The sequence below is a fragment of the Chaetodon auriga genome, chromosome 5 (genome assembly GCF_051107435.1).
Source record: "Chaetodon auriga isolate fChaAug3 chromosome 5, fChaAug3.hap1, whole genome shotgun sequence".
In the NCBI taxonomy this organism is placed as follows: domain Eukaryota; kingdom Metazoa; phylum Chordata; class Actinopteri; order Chaetodontiformes; family Chaetodontidae; genus Chaetodon; species Chaetodon auriga.
Genome location: NC_135078.1, coordinates 16,311,907 through 16,332,334, shown reverse-complemented (window position 1 = coordinate 16,332,334; position 20,428 = coordinate 16,311,907). Strand labels below are relative to the sequence as shown.

Sequence of the window (20,428 nt, the reverse complement as noted above, 5' to 3'; positions counted from 1 at the left end):
GGGATATTAGTTTAGGTCAGAGTTAGATGGGCACACTCCTGGGCTGGGTACCACAGCTGTTAGGGACTATTTTATTATGACTCACACCACATTTCTTTACTTCAACACAGTATTTTTGCAGTAGTGCCCTCAGATTGTCATTGTTTTGACATTTGAGCGCATTTCTCATTTTCCTCTTGTAGATCTTTCCCTTCTACTGGGAGCCGGCATTTCCTGTCTAAGTTATATTTCAAGACCATTGTTTGGTTTGACAACACTACATTGTTTTGACCCTCCGGTAACCTTTCACCTCATTTGTGACCCTAGATGGACACCCTGGACGCTCTGGGAGAGGAGATCAGTGGGATGGCACGCTGCCCATATGACGCCAAGCACGCTAATGTTGCCCTCTTTGCTGGTAGGTTTAAATGCATGTGTGTGTTAACTTAGCTATTTATTTATCTGTGTTATAAAGGTATAGTATGCAGGAATTTTCAGCACTGTCTTCATAGATTTCTCTTGGATGCATGCTGCTTGCAGTCTGGCACCTGGTCATTACCTTTTTATAAAGTCCTGCCCTCATCTGTGTGCTGTTATTGGCTGGGGGCTACACACCAGCAACCCATAGGGTGCAGCCCACAAACATCCTGACCACAGTAAAATAAAAAATTAAAGGAATACATGCAGAGGGTCTCTGCAGATCGAAACACACTTCTAGTCTGTCACGATGAGTGAGAGGGATTACTTTGTCTGAGTGTATACATTGTCTTTTAGGAAAATCCTGCATATTGTACTTTTAAGTACTTGATTAAGTGTATCATCAATCTGATTTTCAATCTTTAATCCATCCTTTCCTGTGGCTTAACATTAGAGAAACTCTGCATAAGGTGAAAATAGATTAAGTATGTGTGATACTACTACTACTCACTGACTGCCAGGAGGGAAAAACATTCATCTTAATTTTCTCCTATCTGCACTTATTAAACATTGGAACATGTTTAAGCTAGATGGGAAAGTTGAGTCTATTTGAGCGAGGGGATTAGTTGCGGTTGTATTCAATATTGTTCTTAATCGCCTGCGGTTTATTCTAATGGCAATACTCTGACAACGTGTCAAGAGTGGAAGCCAATCTGTGTTAGATGCACCAGAGCAAATCGTCAAACTCGAGGGCACATTTGCTCTGCGTCAGGAATTTGCTGGTTTGTGGAGCCATTTGGAAACACATCAGTAGTAGCAGAAACAAAAACAAAATCATCTTTCTCTTGCTTTTATTGTACTTTTCTGTCGTCCTCTTTGTTTCTCGTTCACTTTCTTTCAAAGTGAGATTAAAAATAAGTCCCAAACGGCTGGGACCAGAATGAGTCAGCTTTCCGTTGGCGGGGTGAGATTCTTCTGATGCAGCGGACCCACAGGCTGCTAGAGACATTCAGTCCCCATTCATATTTGCTGTGAAGCGATTTATGGCAGTATTGATGAGCTGTCCCCGCCTGCTTAAAGCCGAGGATGAGAGCAAACGCCTAGCTTGACCAGTTAATGTGGAGCAGAGCTGCTTGGAAGGAGCTGGAAGCACTGAGTAATCAAGAGGGTTCCTCTGGCTGCTATCCTTTCAATTATGTAGTTTGAGTTTCCACTGTGGTTATGGCCAAGGCAGGCTGAGGTCATGCTGGTGGTGGATTGTGTTGGTGAAGCATGCGTGTGTGCGTACGTGCATGTATCTGTGGGTTTCTGTGGGTTTCTCTAAGGCCGTGTGTGTGTGTGTGTGTGTGTGTGTGTGTGTGTGTGTGTGTGTGTGTGTGTGTGTGAATGCAGGGCTCCAGTGTTTGTGCTTTTGAAGTGTGTTTGAAGTGCGAGAGTGAGCAATTACAAATGTGCAACATGTTTAAGTGTGTGTACAGCCTGTTTGTTGTCCATCAGAGAATCTCCACAGTTTGTGTGATTCATTCATTTTCCAGGTCTGAGCCATCTGAAATGTGTTTGTGTAGCCAGCCACAGCGAGCCGGACGCTCTGAGTGGCTTTATGTGTTTTTCTTTTAATTCAACTCCACTCCCCTCACCTTTTCCTCTTCCCTTACGGCTCTCTCTGTCTTTCCCTCTTCCTTACCTCTTCTCTCCGTCTCCATCTTTCCTTCTTATTGCTCTTTCTGTCCCTGTGTCCTCTCTCCAGATGGCAAGCTGTACTCGGCCACCGTAACAGACTTTCTAGCGATCGATGCGGTCATCTATCGTAGCCTAGGAGACAGCCCGACTCTGCGCACTGTCAAACATGACTCCAAATGGCTGAAAGGTGACACAAACACACACAAACACACAAACAAAATCTCAGTGGTAAGAAAGCACCGAGCTGACTGACAAGTGAGAAAACAAACTCGAATATCGACATGCATGCTTGACCGTGTGTTTCTGCGATGTATGATTTGTGTGTATATGAGTCTTTTGTGCCTCTGTGTATGAATCCAGGTATGAAGTGCAGGAGCACTTATGCTAATGCCACACGCTCTGTTTGACGCAGTGCATTTTGCCAACCTGCGCTGGCAGAGTTGATGTAGCCAGGAAATTGCTCTGCCCCAGGGAGAAACAAGCACAAGTCCAGCCTGTCAAAACTCAATAGAGAGATCCTCCTTTCCTTGCATGCAAATTGTTTCGCTGATATGATGGATGATAGATTGAAGCACTCAAGGCTCACAGTCAGTGCTTTTCTGCATAATGTGACAGATATTCCGGCTGTTTACTGTGAAATATGGTGTCAGAACTGTTTTGTCACGGCAAAACGACACTTTGACTCATATTTCATTTGATTTTCTCCCCCTGCAGAGCCTTACTTTGTCCAGGCAGTCGATTATGGGGACTTCATCTACTTCTTCTTTCGGGAAATTGCTATGGAGTACAACACAATGGGAAAGGTAAGCAGAGGCCTTATTCTTCTGCTATTGTTTGAACCCTAATCAGAGGTGACTTCCTATTTACCGGGAGAATCAGGAAGTGCCTGAGGAAACTAACAGGATATGGGTGTATCACAAGATTGAAGGAGGCTTTCAGGAGCTGTAAAGTGGCCAAACATTTTTTCAGCAACAACAGATAAACACTGGGCAGGATGCAGGATCTAAAATAGATCCAAAAAGAAAATTCTGTGGATGTCTGCAGATCCCATTTTGAAGTCTAAATATACCACTTGAAATGCACGTCCGCATCCATCCGACAATGCTCCCGTTTGACCTATCGTCTCAATGTTTCCCGAGAGGATTTCCACCCAAGTGTCTCTGAGAAATCAGGAAAGTGGAGGAGGAAAGGTTGAAGACGAAACCGGCTTTCCTCAGGTTCGCACCAGAGGGACTGTAACAGACACTTTTTCTATTAATCTCCTCAATTCAGTTTTGGACCCTGCCCTCAGAAAGTTTAATTGGATCCCAGATAGAAGAAAATACATTATGGAAATGAATCGCTCAATATGTATTTTTCAGAATAAATGAAAGGAAACACACGAGAGAGTGAGAAAAGGGAGGGGACGAGAGAGATGAGAACAGGGCGGAGGTAACGAGAAACACAGACATAATGGATTCGCTGCCAAAAGTGACAGGCATGTGTTATCCAGTGCATGAATACAGATCAGGCCTCTCAATCTGCTGGGTGTTTTGAAAGCAACGTCAGAATAATTATGCACGTGGTGGTGGAACTGATGGTGCAGAGAGCAATTTAACATTTAGTGAATTACATCTCTTCATTATTAGAAAGTGGATTGGCCTTCCCTGACAATGTAAGCAGTCGTCTGTTCTTTATGGAAAGTTGATAAATCGACTGTAGCAGGTTTGTGTTTGCTTTAGTTTTAATGTTGGATTGTTCCATCATTATCTGGAAAACGCAACAGGGTGAACATTTCACAACACAACTGAATTAACAAGCCTTGAGTGATGCCTTTTGTTCGGTGTTTGGAAATCCACTCATGATGTAAGGTCCAACAAATCATTAAATATCAGGGTGCAGATTTGGGTTAGGGTTAGCGTGAGGATAAGTCAGTGTCAGTCTATGTGATGTCCCCAAAAGTGATGGAAACAAAATTGTGTGTGCGTGTGTGTGTGAGTAGTGGCTGTGCCCAGGTAACACAGGTGTGTTCAGCTATCTTTAGCGAGCAGAAATTTGAGAGAACTGAACTGATTTATGTAAAGCTGACATAATTTCATATTCACCTTGGCAGTCTCACTTGTTCTGTGCAATATATTTTCTGTAATCTCAGTGCTCTATAATGTCACAGTGAAGAGGCCCATGTTGATCTGTGTGTGTGTGTGTGTGTGTGTGTTTGATAGTGTAAGTGTGCAAGTATTTTTGAAAGCTTGCTTTTGTGCATACATTTTTTTGGTTGTAATAAATGCATGGCTGAGGGTGTGTTTATGTGTGGTTATCTGTGGGTGTGTGTGTGTGTGTGTGTGTGTGTGTGTGTGTGGAGAGATCTGGTTTAAATGCATGTTCGCTCCCATTCACACTGTTTACTCTGGGTTGCAATTTTGGGTCAGGGTTAGATTTATTGCTGTTAAGTATAGTGTGACAACAGCTAATTACAATACTGACTGTGTGATCTTACGGCAGAGTTGTAATTACAGCGCCGGCTCTTATTTGAAGCCGTATACTTTGAATTGTCTGTTGCCAGGTGGTGACTCTTTAACAGCATATCAAACACATCAATTTACTCTTCTGTGTCTTTAACTTGCTATAAAGTGATGAAACATTGGATTAAGACACGGTGGTGTCTCCCAGAGACTTCTGTCGTAACAGGGCCCATAATGTGTCCTGCTGGGAATCAAATTCAGAAGTGACATTCAGTATTCAAACAGCCTCACCACCGGATCCATTTGGCAGCTGTTATGGAGCTTTTGATCATATCTCATGATCTTTATCCTAAGCAGGAGTTTGCCCAGTTACTTCCATTTGTGTCTGAGCAGTCTCAGGACGCGTCATCCATCCCGGCTTTAAAAGCTTAGCTTTTAAACAGCTTTGACGAAAAGGTCCTAAATTGCACTGAGATTGTTTTCTCCATTTCTTACCCTCATAAAAATGCAGGGTGCAAAATAAACGATTCAGAGTTAAGTGTGTGTGAAAACTTCTTTTTATAGGAAATTATGGCCCATTATGGGTTGCTTACAACCCATAACAACAACCTATTAGAGGCTCTTTAGATGCAAAAAAGGAATTATTTCATATGCAAAAGCTGACAAAGTGTGAAAAAAAATGAATGCTTTGCTCATAAAAGCATTCTCATCAATCAGTTTTGTTAAACCAACTTCGGACCGTAAAGGGGAACCAATTCTACCAATATTACACATTAAAGTTTGTTTACAGGTAAGTGCTATGTGAGTAACTTATATAAAGATTTTTGTGCGTGTATGCCTCAAGTGATGTCACATGAGTAAGATGAAAAAGAAATCTGGGGTTCAAAAGTTAGAAAGAGGTGAAAAACCCTGAGCTATCCAAATGTAAGCCTTCAGTGGTTTTTGTTCTCGGTCAGGTGGTGTTTCCTCGGGTGGCCAGGGTTTGTAAAAACGACCGCGGCGGCTCGCCCCGCGTCCTGGAAAAGCAATGGACCTCGTTTCTCAAGTCTCGCCTGAACTGCTCCATCCCCGGTGACTCCCACTTCTACTTCAACATCCTGCAGGCTGTGACAGATGTCATCCACATCAACGGGAGGGATGTAGTGATGGCAACCTTCTCCACACCTTACAACAGGTACCCTGAGGAAAAGAAAGCTAAATAGGGTGCCGAAAGATCAACATGTGTATCGAGGTTTGAGGTCAGCAGCAGATGGAAGTGATTTGTTGAGGTCATTTAATTCAACCATCTTCTTTTCCCTTGTCTCAAATGAGTTCATGTGTCAACAGCTGTGTCGCACTTTCCATTTATTAAGCCAATCATCTTTGGCAGTTTGAAATACTTTTAAAAACGCCCTCAATTCATCAACATTATGACAGTCTGACCTTTGTTAATGTTGGCGTGCGCCCCTGATGAGCCTCTCGGCTACATGTAATTCCTGAGACCACTGGGTCAACATTTACATCTTCTGTCAAAACAGTTCTGTTGCCCTTTTGACACGTAGGTGTATAATCTTATTTTCCCTTCTACAATTCGTATTCAGAGCTGCTTTCAAATTCAAAGGCTGGGGGAGTTGTTATCTAAATTGAAAATTACCACAAAGCCATAGAGCTTGGCTGATAGCTCGCACATATTGTAATTTTCCATTTTATGGCTGCTTTTTAGCAGATAAGACAATTGCTTGTGACAATGCAATTGAGCATGGTTAATGGACATTAAAACCCAATGAAGCAGTGCCTCTGAAAATTTCTATAAGCGCTGGTTTTGATCCTGGCATTAATTTTCCATTTCATAGTCAGGGGGTGAAATTAGAAGGAGCATATTCAGACTGTAGGCAGCGCTCGACACTTTGTGTCATTTAATTGTCTGTCTGGATGTCTGGCTGGGTTGCTGCCTGGCCCAGTCATTGCTAACTGGCCGGCTCGCTCACCATCTATCCGCCTTGTTAGCAGTGTGATATAAACAGACTTATGACTGTCTAACTTTCTGTACATATCCAATGCAGAGGGTAATTACTGTAATTTAGTAGCTAAGCCAAGAATCAACAGCTCTCCGACCTTGCTCTCCATAATACTGCCCTTGTGTATGCTGTCTCCCTGATGTCTACATGAGTTTCACCCATGATGCAACTGCCCGAAAATCCAGCCAGCTGAGAGATTTTTCTTTAAAAGAGAGTCTGATAAAGAATAAACAATTCCTAGCTTCAATTCGAAGATGCATGAAAAATAGAAAAGTGACTCAGCAATCTGCTATGCATTGATTCCCCACAGACGGAAAGATGCCAGTAACTCTGCTGCTATCACAAGATGGCTGTATTCCCTCTTATATGAATGGCAATAAAAAGATAATCTGTTGTCCATATTTCTTGCCCAACAGTGGACTTGTGATGAACTTTAATGCCTCGAGGCTATTGGGGAAACCCAGTCATGGAGGGAAGGGTTAGGGAGCGCGTGTCCTCATGAGGCTTGGCAGGCGCAGACACTGTAACTCATAGACTACTATATGCAATACCACTGCAGTATATCCAGTGATACAATAGCACCAACACTGTAATTAATACAGAAATAAGAATAACTGCTGCTAGAATTGGAGCAATTAATTCTATTCCAGTTAAATAAATGGGGGAAATTGCGAGGTTTTAACTGTCATATGTCTTTTTGTACAAGTGAGGCAAGTGCAGATAAACACAACTCTTATTTTTCTAATATGGCAAAACCTTGTCAACATGGCACATTGACTGTATCGCACAGTGTAAACATGCAACAGCTAAAATGAGCCATTCTCAAGGGATTTAACCTCTCTGAATGGGGACTGGAAATCCATTTTTTCTGTCTCCTGGTGATAGTCCAGACTTGGCAAGGTGTTTCATTGATATGTTCAGTTGAGAAGATTGTTTATATCTTTTTGGTGTGTGTGTGCGTGTGTGTGTGTACGTGTGTCATGGCAGTATACCAGGCTCTGCAGTGTGTGCCTATGACATGGCGGAGGTGGCCAACACGTTCACAGGGCGTTTCAAAGAGCAGAAATCCCCAGACTCCACCTGGACGCCTTTTCCTGAAGAGAAGGTTCCCAAGCCAAGGTACAAAAGCAGTTAATTAACCACACACACACACACACACACACACACACACACACACACACACACACACACACAGGATTACAGTAGCACAGTCACACACAAAGTATATTTAGTCACACTTTAGTCTCTCTGTTGTCCTCCCTTTCTTCTCTCTCTATCTCGCACACACACACACACACACACACACACACACACACACACACACACACACGCAGGCACACACAATGTATGGCCCACTAATTAATGCACAAGACGTTTTAATGTCACAACATTTTTAAGTCATGTTGCAGCATTTTTCTATAGGCCTACATCCCTGCTTTTTAAGTAAGGGATTACACATCCTGTGTCACCTTGCTTCACAGCCACACACTGTTTGCACAGCAGCATCACACACATACCACCTTTTTTCACTGTTGCACCCCTAAGCCATTACCTCACCTCTCTCCCCCACACACAGCTGCATCAAAGAAGGGCTCAGTATCAACAAATGAAGCATGAGATCATTTTACAGATGGCTGGCTAATTCCACAAATGCACCAGCCTGATCAATCTCCCATCTATTGCTTGCTAATTAGCGAGCTAAGAGCTGCACTCCTATCCTCAAAAAAAAAACAGATTTACCACAAAGATCTGGGCCACGATAATTGTTGGTACCCTTTGTGTGTGTGTGTGTGTGTGTGTGTGTGTGTGTGTGTGTGCACGTGCGTGTGTGTGTGTGTGTTCCCATATGGCTCAGGAGGCAGTTCCTCACCAACAGAGAGCCTGCACTGTTCTCTCCTTGCATTCACCTGCATGCATTGTGTGAATGAGTGTATATGTGAATTTCCCTAATTAGCATGGAATTACTTATTTGTGTTCAACAAGGTCAGACGCTGAAAGGCTCAGATATACTGGCGTTCCTCCTGCAGTGATTGATGTGATTGATTTCATTTCCGTCCTCTGATGCGTTCAGACCGTCGGCAGGCAAACAGACGGAGACTTGTAACAATGCCACCTAGGTCTGGCCCTGCAGCAGACTGTTCCTCCATGTGTTAGACTCTCATACTGAATCATTTACATGTTTTCGCATTAAGAGATGTCTGTTTCCATTCTGCCCCCCATATGTCCGCTGACATAAATGTAGCTGCAACACAGAAATTGTCACAGGACAGGCCGCGACTGCCTTTCTTTAAACAGTGACAAAAGGATCTGCTGGCCCTTAATTTATCAATATCAATTTAATTTCAGCAGCAGCTGAAATCATCTGTCAAAAGCGATTTTCCTGTTCTTCATTTCAGGCCAGAAAAGTAGACATTGAATAGTTAAAAAGCAATTTTCAAATAATTTTTCTCTTTTTATGAAAACTAAATCTAATCTGTCAAATTCTGTTCTTTGTACAGATTTGACAGAGGCAGATAGAGAAATTATTGGATTCCCCTTATACTACTTTTTCATGGGTTTTTGTTGGAAGATGGACACATTTCTCTCAAGTGCACATGTATATATTTTTCAGGGTTTTGGTCCTTACATGTTGACAGAGTCACACATTCAGTGGCCAGCTGGCTAATATTTCTAGGACTTGGTGTGGATTATGTTGTGTGGCAGGGTATCAAAGATCATGCTGTAAAGGGGTTTTACAAGCTCTCAGAGGTGAGATGCCTGCAAAGGGGATATGCTATCAAAAGCAGCTTCTCTTTTACAAGCAGCTCACCAACTCCCTGTAAAAGGATCAGATAGATAGAATGTCTCAGTGCTTTGCCCCGTCCAGAGAAAAGAAGACATCTTAGGTCCTCTGCTCCCGCCAAAGCCTCTTGGAATGAGACTTTAGTAAATTAAGGCTGGACTCTCATTGATTTTAGGCAAGTAGAACTTTCTGTTTTCTATTTGAGCTCTGTCCTGAAAAAAATGCACATGCCCTCCCTACAGTCAGCGTGGAGGTTTTTCTTTTGTGCTTTCTCCTCCCTGTTCTCGCAGTTTTTTTCTCTCCCATCATCCCTCCTCCTCATCGCCTTCATCTTCCTCCTCTCCATTTGCAGGCCTGGCAACTGCGCCGGCACTCCATCCATGGAGAGGTACAAGGTATCCAATGAGTTCCCCGACGACACACTCAACTTCATCAAGATGCATCCTCTGATGGATGAAGCGGTGCCCTCCATCGCTAACCGGCCCTGGTTCCTCAAGACCATGGTCCGGTAAGTGTTACACACTCCAAAGGCCGTCGTCATCAGAGGTCTCTGAGCCTCTTCAGCCCAGGACAATAATTACGTGAAGTGCTGCTCTGAGAGTGAGCCTCATTAAAACACAGTAGTACTCCACCGCAAACCAGCCGCTGACCTATTTTAGTTCCTTTGGAGGAAATACTGATCCGCACGATACTATCTCTCTCCTGGAGTGACCGCGTCGTGATGTGATGAAGACAGAATAAACAATTTGAGTTCTTAGTGATGTCTGCTTTTATGGGTTAGGAAGTCCTCATGCAAACAGAAATTTCATTTTAACACTTAGAGGCTCTCATTCCGAAGATGATTCCAGCGATGTTTAGTCTTTGTTGCGAAGTGCTTGCTTAAATCCTCTGAGGATATTTCAAAGTGAGGACACTGGAGTGAAAAATATTCTTTTTTGTTCTGTGGTTGGCTTTTCTCCTGAGCTGCTGGAGTTGAGCCCATTTCCCAAAAGCCAGTGCACTGCAGCTGATGCCGTTTGATCATAAAGGTCTGTCTGGTTTTTAGCTACACTACACACAGACATTTCAGCCAGCCTCTGGGGGACTACGACAGCACACCGCCACCCGATCGGCAAGGAAAAGTAGCTGACGGAGCATTTGGTTCAAAGTTTTTAAAAAATCTAGTTTTTAATTTGGAGCTGTTTCTGAGTTGCAGCTGCTTGAGATTTAAGGTTAGGAGCGCTTGCCAGACCCTTGTCAAGCCTCAGTGGTGGTAACATCACTTTAAAGATGAGCTACATAAAGAATTCTTCATAGGTTTTACAAATTATTTGCATCGTATCACATCTTGCTACTTTGCTGAGGTCTGACCTACATACTGCGCTGGCTCACTAGTCAGAATCTGAACAGCTTTCATCAAGGTTATCTCTACAGCTCTCTCTGTTCATTAGTGCACTATATCACAGAACCACAGTATGAATAACACACTGTTTCTGTCTTTACATAATCAGCAATCAAACTATTGTATTTGATTTGAAATGACACCACAGTGAGGAGGGCCTTGCATGCAAGTCAGAGGCAGTAGTTAAAAGCATTATGTAAGCTCAAAAAGCATCATGAAGGCATATGAAGTGGAAGAGGAGTGAGGCCTTTTATGGTATCTGTCATAGTCTCAATGCAGAATGCTATTCTTGAGCTGAAGTCAACTGGAAACAAAGTAAGTAATAGGGTTTGATCCTTGGATCCACCCTAGGGAGGACACCCTAATACCCAGCAAGAGCATTTCCTGCAAATTTGAAAAAGCTTTTCTGTCCTGTCTTGCTGTGCTGTGGCAGGGACCTCAGCTGGCTGGCCAAAATGAATCAAATGGAGGGGGAAGACACACGGAAGAATCCCCCTCTTGAGATTTTCATTATCCTGAATAGGAGCAGTGAATGTTTCAGTCCTTGAGATTGTATTATTTCTGTCAGATCAAATCCCATTGACACAGTCCTTGGAGCTCCTGTTATGCTTGAATAGATCAAAACCACATTAGACCTTCAGATTGCTGTTACTATTGATTGGATAAAGCAACTGACACAGTGCATTTTAAGAAATATTTAAAGAAAACAGAGGGGAGATGGGATAAGAGGATGTGGCCTCGTTCTTCAGTGGTGTCATGGTGTAAACTGCTCTTTCTAATAAGGTTAAATATACAAATATACAAATTCTGGGCCTTTTCACCCATTTTCACTCACAAACACTCAATAAACCATTACCCAGGGTAAAAGTGGACTTCCTAGATTTCCGTATAAGCTCTCATCTTTAATCTTTAACTCTCATCTCCTTCAATTTAAAAATCATGAAAACAAGCGTTTACTGAATAGACTGATGCACAGATATGTACCTTTTTGATAACTCTAAGAGTGTCTTGGCCCTGAAACTAACTGAGAGATACGGGTGCCTGTGATGCAGTGACATCAGATGTAAATAGCCCTCAGAGGCATGTCTTAAAACCTGTTGCTGTTATTTGATCTGTCTGAATTTTCCTCCTAATGCCCACAAGCACAATAGGGCACTGATTTGGGCAATAGGGAAAATGATTTTTATGCACGTCCACCGGGTGACGAGCCAGACTGTGATCAGCAGCTGTCAGTTAGAAAAGAAAGCCGAGCTTGTAACTGTTGTGTGTTGCTTTGCCAACTTTTGTGTAATGACCTGACCTGACATGCCCTATGGCAACCTGATCGAGTTTCTAATGAAATAACAATCAATTAATGGGATAATTAAGACTGTCTAATCTCCCCTGCTGTTCCTTAATCTCTTTTAGACATCTGACGTAAGTGAGGGAAGGCACATTGATTGATTGGTTGATTATATAATTATTATTTAGGAATTTATATTCACCTATTTTGTTGTTCTTACTTTTCTAGTTGCTAAAATGTTTTTTAATAAATGCAAATTTAATCTCTAAAGTTTTTGAATGTGGTCAGAAGGAGAACTGTACTGGGAAATTGAGTCCATCGAGTCCCAGCTGGGGTTCTTCATCACCATCTGTTGCTCCTCTAATGAGTAAACGTCTTCCTCTGCAAACTGACTAATTAATTGACTGATTGATTGGTTGATTCATTTCAATTGATATTCCTTATTCCAGGTATCGTCTGACGCGCATTGTTGTGGACAATGAGGCGGGTCCCCATAAGAACCACACAGTGGTCTTCCTGGGGTCTGAGAAAGGCATCATCCTCAAGTTCCTGGCCAAGATGAGCAACGGCTTCCTCAACGATAGCCTGTTTCTGGAGGAGCTCAACGTCTACAACCCTGACAAGTATGTCGCTCTGTGTGTACATGTGTATGTGTGGATAGAAATAGAGAAACACATGGATACAGTTGCTACAAACAAAGGAAGGTCACTCACTGCATATGTGTGTGTCATAAAGAGTGTGTGTGCATGTGTGTGCGCGTGTGTGTGATTTTGCATGTTTCCAACCATCTCCCGACTCAGCCAACCCACCAACCCACCAGCTCCATCAGTACCAGTCAGTTCCCCCGACCCGAGCTATATAGTGAAGCCAGCCAGCCAGATGGCTACTCTATCATTTAAAAGAGTTTTATCAGGTTACACTCTGCCCAACCGCAGCTACTAAATTAAAGACATAGACCCTAAGGCCCTGGATAACGTAGCGCTGTGGTTCCCAACCACAGTGGAGCCCAGCTCCTCCAAAACTTTGGCTGATTAAAGGAAACACACACACACTCGCACACCAGGGTCTGTGTTTGTCTTCGGAGCCAGCCTGGGATCTCTCGCTAATACATTACACGGCTGTTGGTGCATGTATGGACGTGACTGTATGTGTGTGTGTCCGTGAGTGCGTGTGAGCTGGCCACAGTGGGGTGAGCGAGTTGAGCATTGTTGTGTATTTGGAGAAGAAGTGAATAAGGAAAAATCAGCCACAGTACGACCCTGCCAAAGCAAATATTTAGAAGAGGGGTAATGGATGAGGGGGAACGAATGGCAGCACAGAGGAGGGAGAAAGAACAGAGGAGAGGACCAGAGGGGAGAGATGAGGAGAAGCAGAGCGGAGAATTCGTGATTGTGTTAGACAGCTGAGAAGAAGAAGGGAAAGAGAGCGAGGACTCGACTGGAGGGCTTTCAAGGTTACCGCTGTTTGTTATCCAACATGCTGTGGCCATGTGACGGAGGGGATGAAGGGCAGGCCCTGCCTTCTATCCTCTCCCCTTGCTGGGTCTCCTTCTTGCCTCCTGCCTGTATCTTGTTTCCCCTCTCTCCCCCTCTCTGCCTCCATGGCTGGGGCAGAGCATTCGTCGGCTGCTGGCCATCTGGCTTTAGTGGCGTTCAGTAAGTGACTTTGCCCGCCTGCTTCCTGGGCCCGGCTGCCTGGATCAGCGCAGGCCCGATTGTCGTGCATTACCCAGTGTAGATGGACTCTAAGTCCTAATTGAGAGCGTTAATGCGGGACCAGAGCACTGCGAAGGGGAGATTAAATCCCAGGAGCTGGATGGCAGGATGGAGAGAGGAACGGATGGAGGCAAGGGATAGAAAGCTTGACACGCCCAGAGGGATTAGAGTGTGCTCCTGTGGGGCCGAGTAGACAAAGAAGACAAGCAGGGATGGAGGAATGGAAGAATGGTGGAGTGGGGGGGGGGAGGAGGGAGTTAATGTTGGTGGGTTTTACAGTTAAGTGCGGTGTTATTGCTGACTGCTCACAGTGCCCATCTGTCTGTTTATCTGTTGTATCTGTATCACCCCTTCCTTTATCTCTCTTTATCTCCCACTCTGTTCCTGACCCCATGTTCTCGAGTCCAGCATTATCTCTGTTCTCCCTGACCTCACAGTTTGTCTCGCTGCCATGTCTTAATCTTCCTCTTTTTCATCTCTTTAAATGAACTGCTTAATCTGTAGCCCCTTACATCTCTCCTCATCAACAAGACTTTGTCCCGAAAATAGCCAGGTAGTCGAAGGAAATACAGAGAAACCCATGTTTTATCCTCTTCTCTTCTCCTCTCTCTCCCTCCTCTAGGTGCAGTATTGATGGTGTGGAGGACAAGCGCATTATCGGCATGCAGATAGACAGCAAGAGTCACGCTCTGTGGGTCGCTTTCTCCTCCTGTGTGGTCAAAGTGCCGCTGTCTCGCTGTGAAAGGCATGGAAGATGCAAGAAGTAAGTTTGTTGATTTCACATGAAAGCTGTCCCCCTGATTGGAGGAAACATTACTCCAGTAAAGAAATATGATGAGGGGCTGATGTTGTGTGTGTGTGTGTCACACCCAGGTCTTGTATAGCCTCCAGAGACCCGTACTGTGGTTGGGTGTCAGAAGGAGCCTGCAGACAGGTGGTTGGCAACACCAAGTAAGTAACGTGTTAAAGCACAATCACAGTAGACTTACACAAACACAGTATGAAAGCACTGGTGTAAATAAGAAAATGAACGATGGCTGAATTCCATTTAGCTGCTTCAGTTTCAGGGTCCTGGTGCATGCATGCTGGCTCACTGTCATGGCTTGAACAGAACAGAGCAATTGTTTATGTCATTTGTAACACCCGTGACTGGCAGTTGGAGCACTTTTAAGGCTTGGACGGGCCGATCGGCAGTCATAAAGAAGCAACTGCATTTGAAAATATCTGGTTCTTTGAAGAAGTCAAAGGCACAACATACATATTTAGTGTAAGGAGACAATACCAGTTCAATTAAGAGTCCAGTCAGTGAGTTTAAACGTCGACTTCATGTGCTGCTAAAAACACCTGATCATACATTCAGCACTGAAGTTCAACTTGTAACAGGTTGTTTTTGTTACGTACGTACAGCTAATTACTGGCATGATGCTGGTGGTTTTAGAAAGTCTGACACGCACGTGTTTTCAGAGCAACTTTTATGAAACACTATCCCACCTTCTTTTTCATGCCTGGTGGCATTCGTCTCTCGATTTGTCGTGCCTGTGATCTTTCTAATTTTATGGTGTGTAAGTGCAATTTCCTTCAGCTGAAAGGGCTATTGGAAGGATGAATGGAAGGAAAGTGTTGTTTGCCCCAGGCTCGGGGTTGGGTATGCAGGACTGGGGAAAACTTGATGGTCGCTGTAACTATAATTTGTGGTTGTAGTTATGACACAGAACCAGATTATGCTTTCTGAACAAACAGCATATGGAGTTTTGTGGTGGGAAAAACATTTTACAGATGAAGTCATAACAAAAGGACCAGTGCTCCAGTGGCTATTTGACGTTGAACGAATTTGATCCCCCTGCTGCAAAATGATTGGTCTGGCATGCCAGTACACCAAAGGCACACGTACCCACATGCACACACATGCACACACACCGACTGTACTATTATTATTCCGTAAAGCTGAAGTAGACTGTTCTGATTGAGTTTCCACTTTGGAGCAGGAGCTGACACAGAGGCATTAAGAGGGCAGATGACCTCGCTCCTTTACTGTACAATATTTCTAAGTGGGGGGGGGGGGGGGGTTAGGTCCAGTAGGATCTGTTGGTCCGTGGTGAGCTTTTCAAAGCATTTGCCAGGCTGGACAGACGGAGAGATGAAGCGAGGGAGTGTAGTGTCAGAGGCATTTTGGTGTTAAATAAAAAGGTTTGCTCATACAAACAGGTCCCTGCAGAGGATTGGCTTCTCCTGATCATCATCTCAGTCTTACTGTCTTTTTCTTTTCCTCATTAAAGTAAAAACGTTAAAGCCCATCTCTCCTTGTTTCCTTGTCTGTCTCTCTTTGCCTACCAAACCGTCAACCTGTCTGTCTTCTTACCTGCATATGTCCGTCCCTGCCTGTGTATCTATTTTTATCCATTTTTCTTTTTCTATCTTTCCTCTGCCATATTCTTTCCCTCTTGCACGCCTCCCCTCCTTTCTTCTTCCATCTGGCCTCGACGCTCGTGTGCCAGCTTTCCCATGTGGAGTTATGCCTCTCATACCTACTGCCTATGTACAGCTGGCGCTCTGGTCTCCCGCAATATGGTCCCCAGTCACCCCCTGCTCATGCATATAATCCCACATGATTCTGCATGGTTGTTATTATTTAAACTACGTGCTTGAGTGTGTTTGACTGACAACAGATCAACTTATTAATAATTATTTGTTAATTAGTGAAGGGATTGTCACAGTCACCAGCCCTGACTCCTCTCTGAACCATGGCTGGGGTCTTACACTGATTAAATCTGCCCACATATACTGACTTATTTTCCATGATTGATAAAGTCTGAGGTAATTGCAGGTATTTCTTTTTAAATCAAAGCCATAAATCAAAATGAATGGGTGACTTTGAGGAAACATTATGCATACTTACCTCACACTGTACGTACAGTATATTAAGTCTCTGGTTGCCCATTCACTTCTGATATGAATAATTAATGCTATTATGCCTGACCTGCATTTCAGCAGCCAAGTCCCTTCTGTGCAACCACACATCTCACATAATAATCACATCTGATGGAAGATAATATAAAATGTGGCCCTTAACTGCCTCCGGTTATGTACAGTGACGTTTGAAGATGATTTAAATATGCATTGTGCGGTTGCAGTGGGATCTTAACCCTGAGCTGAACGGTCTGTAGTGTCACATTCAAACGCACTGCACTTCTGTTGCTGTAATGCAGCCACTTTGGGAGCTGAACCCTTGAACTGAGGGTTCACGCTGTGGTTCATTCACTTTCACATGGGCCAAGTAAGGCCCAGACACTGCATCTGTAGTGTGACTGCTCATTGTTAATTCATCACGAAACCAATGGGATTTGAACCTTGTAATCTTCAACTCAACACAGTCTCACCACAGTATGTAATGTTATTATCAACTGTGGAAACCAGGACCACAAGGTTGCCAGTGTTTTGGTCAACATTTCACGGCATGGTGGGATGAGGTGACGAAGTCTGCAAGGAAAATCCGCCAGATAGCATTTGTGCTTAGACAGGTTTAATTGTGCAACTCTGCGTCTGCTTTGTGATTATGTCTGTGTATGATAAGCAAATCAGATAAGCAGATTAAATGTACCCCCAGATATGAAGAGCGGTTGTTGTTGTTTGTGTGGCTGTTATTGTGGTTGCTTTTGAAAGGAAATTGTTTATCAAGAGGGTAAGTTTTACCCTTTCCGTCCTAATTAAGGTTCCATCAAACTGGAGGAAATTATACTGATGCTGATAGCGTGAAAATCTTCACTCATCTCCAACATATAAATATACTGTACATGAAGTCGTGGCTTTGGCTTTGTCTCTGATTTGAGAACAGAACAGCAGAAATCCACTTGTATTTTCCTCCCTGTTGTCAGGTTCACGCTTTCGCCTCTGATCAGGGGATAAGGAGTGGGTGATGCTGTTTTGGAAAATCATTCTTCTTCATGCTATAATTGTGACCAGTGGAGGGTGAGGAAGACGAGAGGCGGGTGGACAGGCAGGAGGAGGAGGAGGAGGAGGAGGAGGAGCAAGGGGGGGAACTGAGGAGGACTGTGAAAAGCTGTCATGCGTGACTGTGATCCTGGTTGACAGTTGGTCCGCTCTGTTTCACAGATCTCCTTACTGCCTGCTAGGTGGTCTTTCAGGAAGAAAACAGGTCTCAGTGCAGATTGCATCAGAAAATAACATCTCCGAAACTCTCTCCCTCACCCCTCTTTCTCCCTCTGTGTCATATGATGGCCCTCAAGCATGGTTACCCCTCGCTGCCCAGGTCTTGGCCCGTGTGATTGGGACTACAGCCTCATATCTCTACTGAACCTAAGTCAGATACTGAGAAATAGGAGAACGCTTTGAACAAAGTGAATTTCTCATAAAAACAGTTCATGTTTTTTTTTCACTTCTTCCATATCTATTAAAGAAATACTGCAACATTTTGTGGAAATGTGCAAGAGTTAGACAAGAAGATTGTCTTTACGATACATATGAAGCTGAAGCCAGCAGCCTGGTTAGCTTAGCTTAGCACACAGACTGGAATCAGGGGGAAACAGCTAGCCTGGCTCTCTCAATGATAGCAGAATCTGCCTACCAGCACCTCTAAAGCTCTCTCATTATATTTTGTTTGTTTAATTTTCTGAGGGGTTTTGTGCATGACTATTTCTTGGAATCTCTGCTGGTTGCCTGGCAACTGCACAGAGCCAAGTAATAGTCCAGCCCATAATCCTTGTAAAAAAGTGAAGATTAGTGAGCTTAAAGGTGCTGTTAGGTGGATTTTGCAATCATTTGCCTTAGCCAGGCTAGCTGTCCCCCTGTTTCCAGTCTTTTTGCTAAGCTAAGCTAACTGGCTACTGGCAGTAACTTCTCTCATCTAACTGTCAGCAAGAGAGCGAATAAGCGCATTTCCCAACATGTCACACTACTGCTTTAAAAATATACAACATAACAATTTTATTACAGTTAAATAAAACATGAATCTATTTGTGTCAACACTACTGGCGATGAATCCCATGCCAGCTATGGATTTACTAGCCTGCCAGCATTCTTCATAACCACTGATTTTAGGACTCCAGGGCACCTGCTAGGTGTTCTTTGATTTTGTTCCAGTTCAGGGCTTTCTGCAGCCTACACTGTGTGAAAGCATAGGGTATGCTGTGTTTGCTGGTGTTTTTCTTGTAGCTTTCCTATAGCTTTGTTACTTTGTTAGGTGTGGTGAGCCGGCATGGCCTGGCCTGTTTTCCTCTGCTGACCATGATGTCTCTGTTCCCCGCAGATCAGCCTTTGAGCAGGACGTGGAGCATGGTAACACAGATGGCCTGGGAGACTGCCAAAGTAAGCAGGCCCTCTTCACTCTTATCTTTCCTCCTCTATTCCATAACCCCCCCCCCTCCCCACCACCACCACCACTACCACCATTCCTCTCTTCTCTGTTAACTCAGTCTCCCTCTTCTCTCGGACCTCCGTTTCCTTCTTCGCTGCTGTCACCTTTTTCTCCCCCGTCTGTTCCGCCCTCACAATCCTCTCTTTCAGCCTCTTCCATCCATCTGTCCCTTTCGGCTCTCATCCTCCTCTGTCTTCCCCCCGCTGTTTCTCTGGTCCCCTGGTCAATAGAGTGTTGTGTCCACTTGGGCAAAGACTGGGCTCCTTCTTGCAAATCCTTACGGAAGCACAACACAAACATTCAGCGACACACAGGGAAGGGATTTGACTTGTGAGCACTCACAGGGCTCATTTAGAAGCACAAAACAAGACAGGGCTCTCAATCCAGTCAGCCTCAAAAGTCTTGATCGAGAATGGCACATATGGAGAATGTATATTTGATCTTTTCACACCCAGAATAACTGTTTAGATTCTTCAAATGTGATATTTTACTGATCTGCCCGTTTGGCGAGAGAAACTTCTAAACAATTTGACATTATATCACTCATCTTAGTCCATTTCATCTCAATTTCAAAGATTTACTCGGAGTAAATGAAGGCGCTCCATTTTGCCTTCAATTTCATCAGTATGTTTAGTCAAGGGAAGCCAAAGTGTTGCACCTTCATTAGCTGTAGAAGCCATAGATCACCTCTGATTAAAAGTTAGGAGAATATTGAGCAGGCGGTCGATTCTGAATTACTTTAAAAGTCATGGCTTTTGATCATGTTAAAGCATTAGCTCTCTTTACTGCAAGCAGTAACATGTTTCCCCTTATTTCTTTTCTTCTTCCTCCAGACACCTTTGTTGCGCTGAACGGTAAGTATCCCACATATATACTGTAGAGGCAATCAAATAAAAGACAGGAGCTGCATCTCATCTCCCCTGACTCTTTAACTTCAGCCACACCTCTTCATCTAGTCAATCAATCGTTCCCTCTCACGGAAATGAAAACTCCTCCCACATGCGTAAAGACGGGTTATTAATGACTCAAGGTTTTAACTGAATTCATTTCATTCCTTCTTTTTTGATAGACGTTCCCTCCAGTTACGAAGGTAATGAAACATTACAGCACGGTCGGTCAATTTCAATTCTTGCGGTATTTCCCCTCATCCAGCTCCTTTGGTGTTTAGAATAAAGGATGTAGAATTAGAAATCAGAAACATGGAATTAAAAATGTTTAATGCTGATTCTGATTCTATTAGTTCTACCTCCTAGACCCTCTTTCCCCCCTTCCTCTTTATCCCCTGTGCAATTTCATTGATTAGCCCTGACCTTTGCTTCGCTAATTGGATGGATCTGGTTGTTGGTGGTTTAAGGTGTTGATGGTGAAGAAATGCCTCTATAT

At 43.8% G+C, this 20,428-nt stretch overlaps 1 protein-coding gene across 3 annotated transcripts in view; it reads left to right on the top strand.

Annotated features, from left to right (window-relative positions):
• Positions 1–20,428, top strand: part of sema6a (sema domain, transmembrane domain (TM), and cytoplasmic domain, (semaphorin) 6A) — a 106,662-nt gene that overhangs the window by 67,497 nt on the left and 18,737 nt on the right. For 2 of the 3 annotated variants that reach the window (XM_076731473.1, XM_076731472.1), the window contains exons 7-17: positions 307–397; positions 2,144–2,263; positions 2,791–2,879; positions 5,474–5,691; positions 7,502–7,633; positions 9,649–9,804; positions 12,409–12,582; positions 14,297–14,437; positions 14,548–14,625; positions 18,938–18,996; positions 19,879–19,899. In XM_076731473.1, the coding sequence (XP_076587588.1) occupies positions 307–397; positions 2,144–2,263; positions 2,791–2,879; positions 5,474–5,691; positions 7,502–7,633; positions 9,649–9,804; positions 12,409–12,582; positions 14,297–14,437; positions 14,548–14,625; positions 18,938–18,996; positions 19,879–19,899 (1,279 nt within the window). Of the gene's footprint in view, positions 1–306; positions 398–2,143; positions 2,264–2,790; positions 2,880–5,473; positions 5,692–7,501; positions 7,634–9,648; positions 9,805–12,408; positions 12,583–14,296; positions 14,438–14,547; positions 14,626–18,937; positions 18,997–19,878; positions 19,900–20,114; positions 20,136–20,428 lie in introns of all 3 variants that reach the window. The other variant, XM_076731471.1, reaches the window with a different exon arrangement.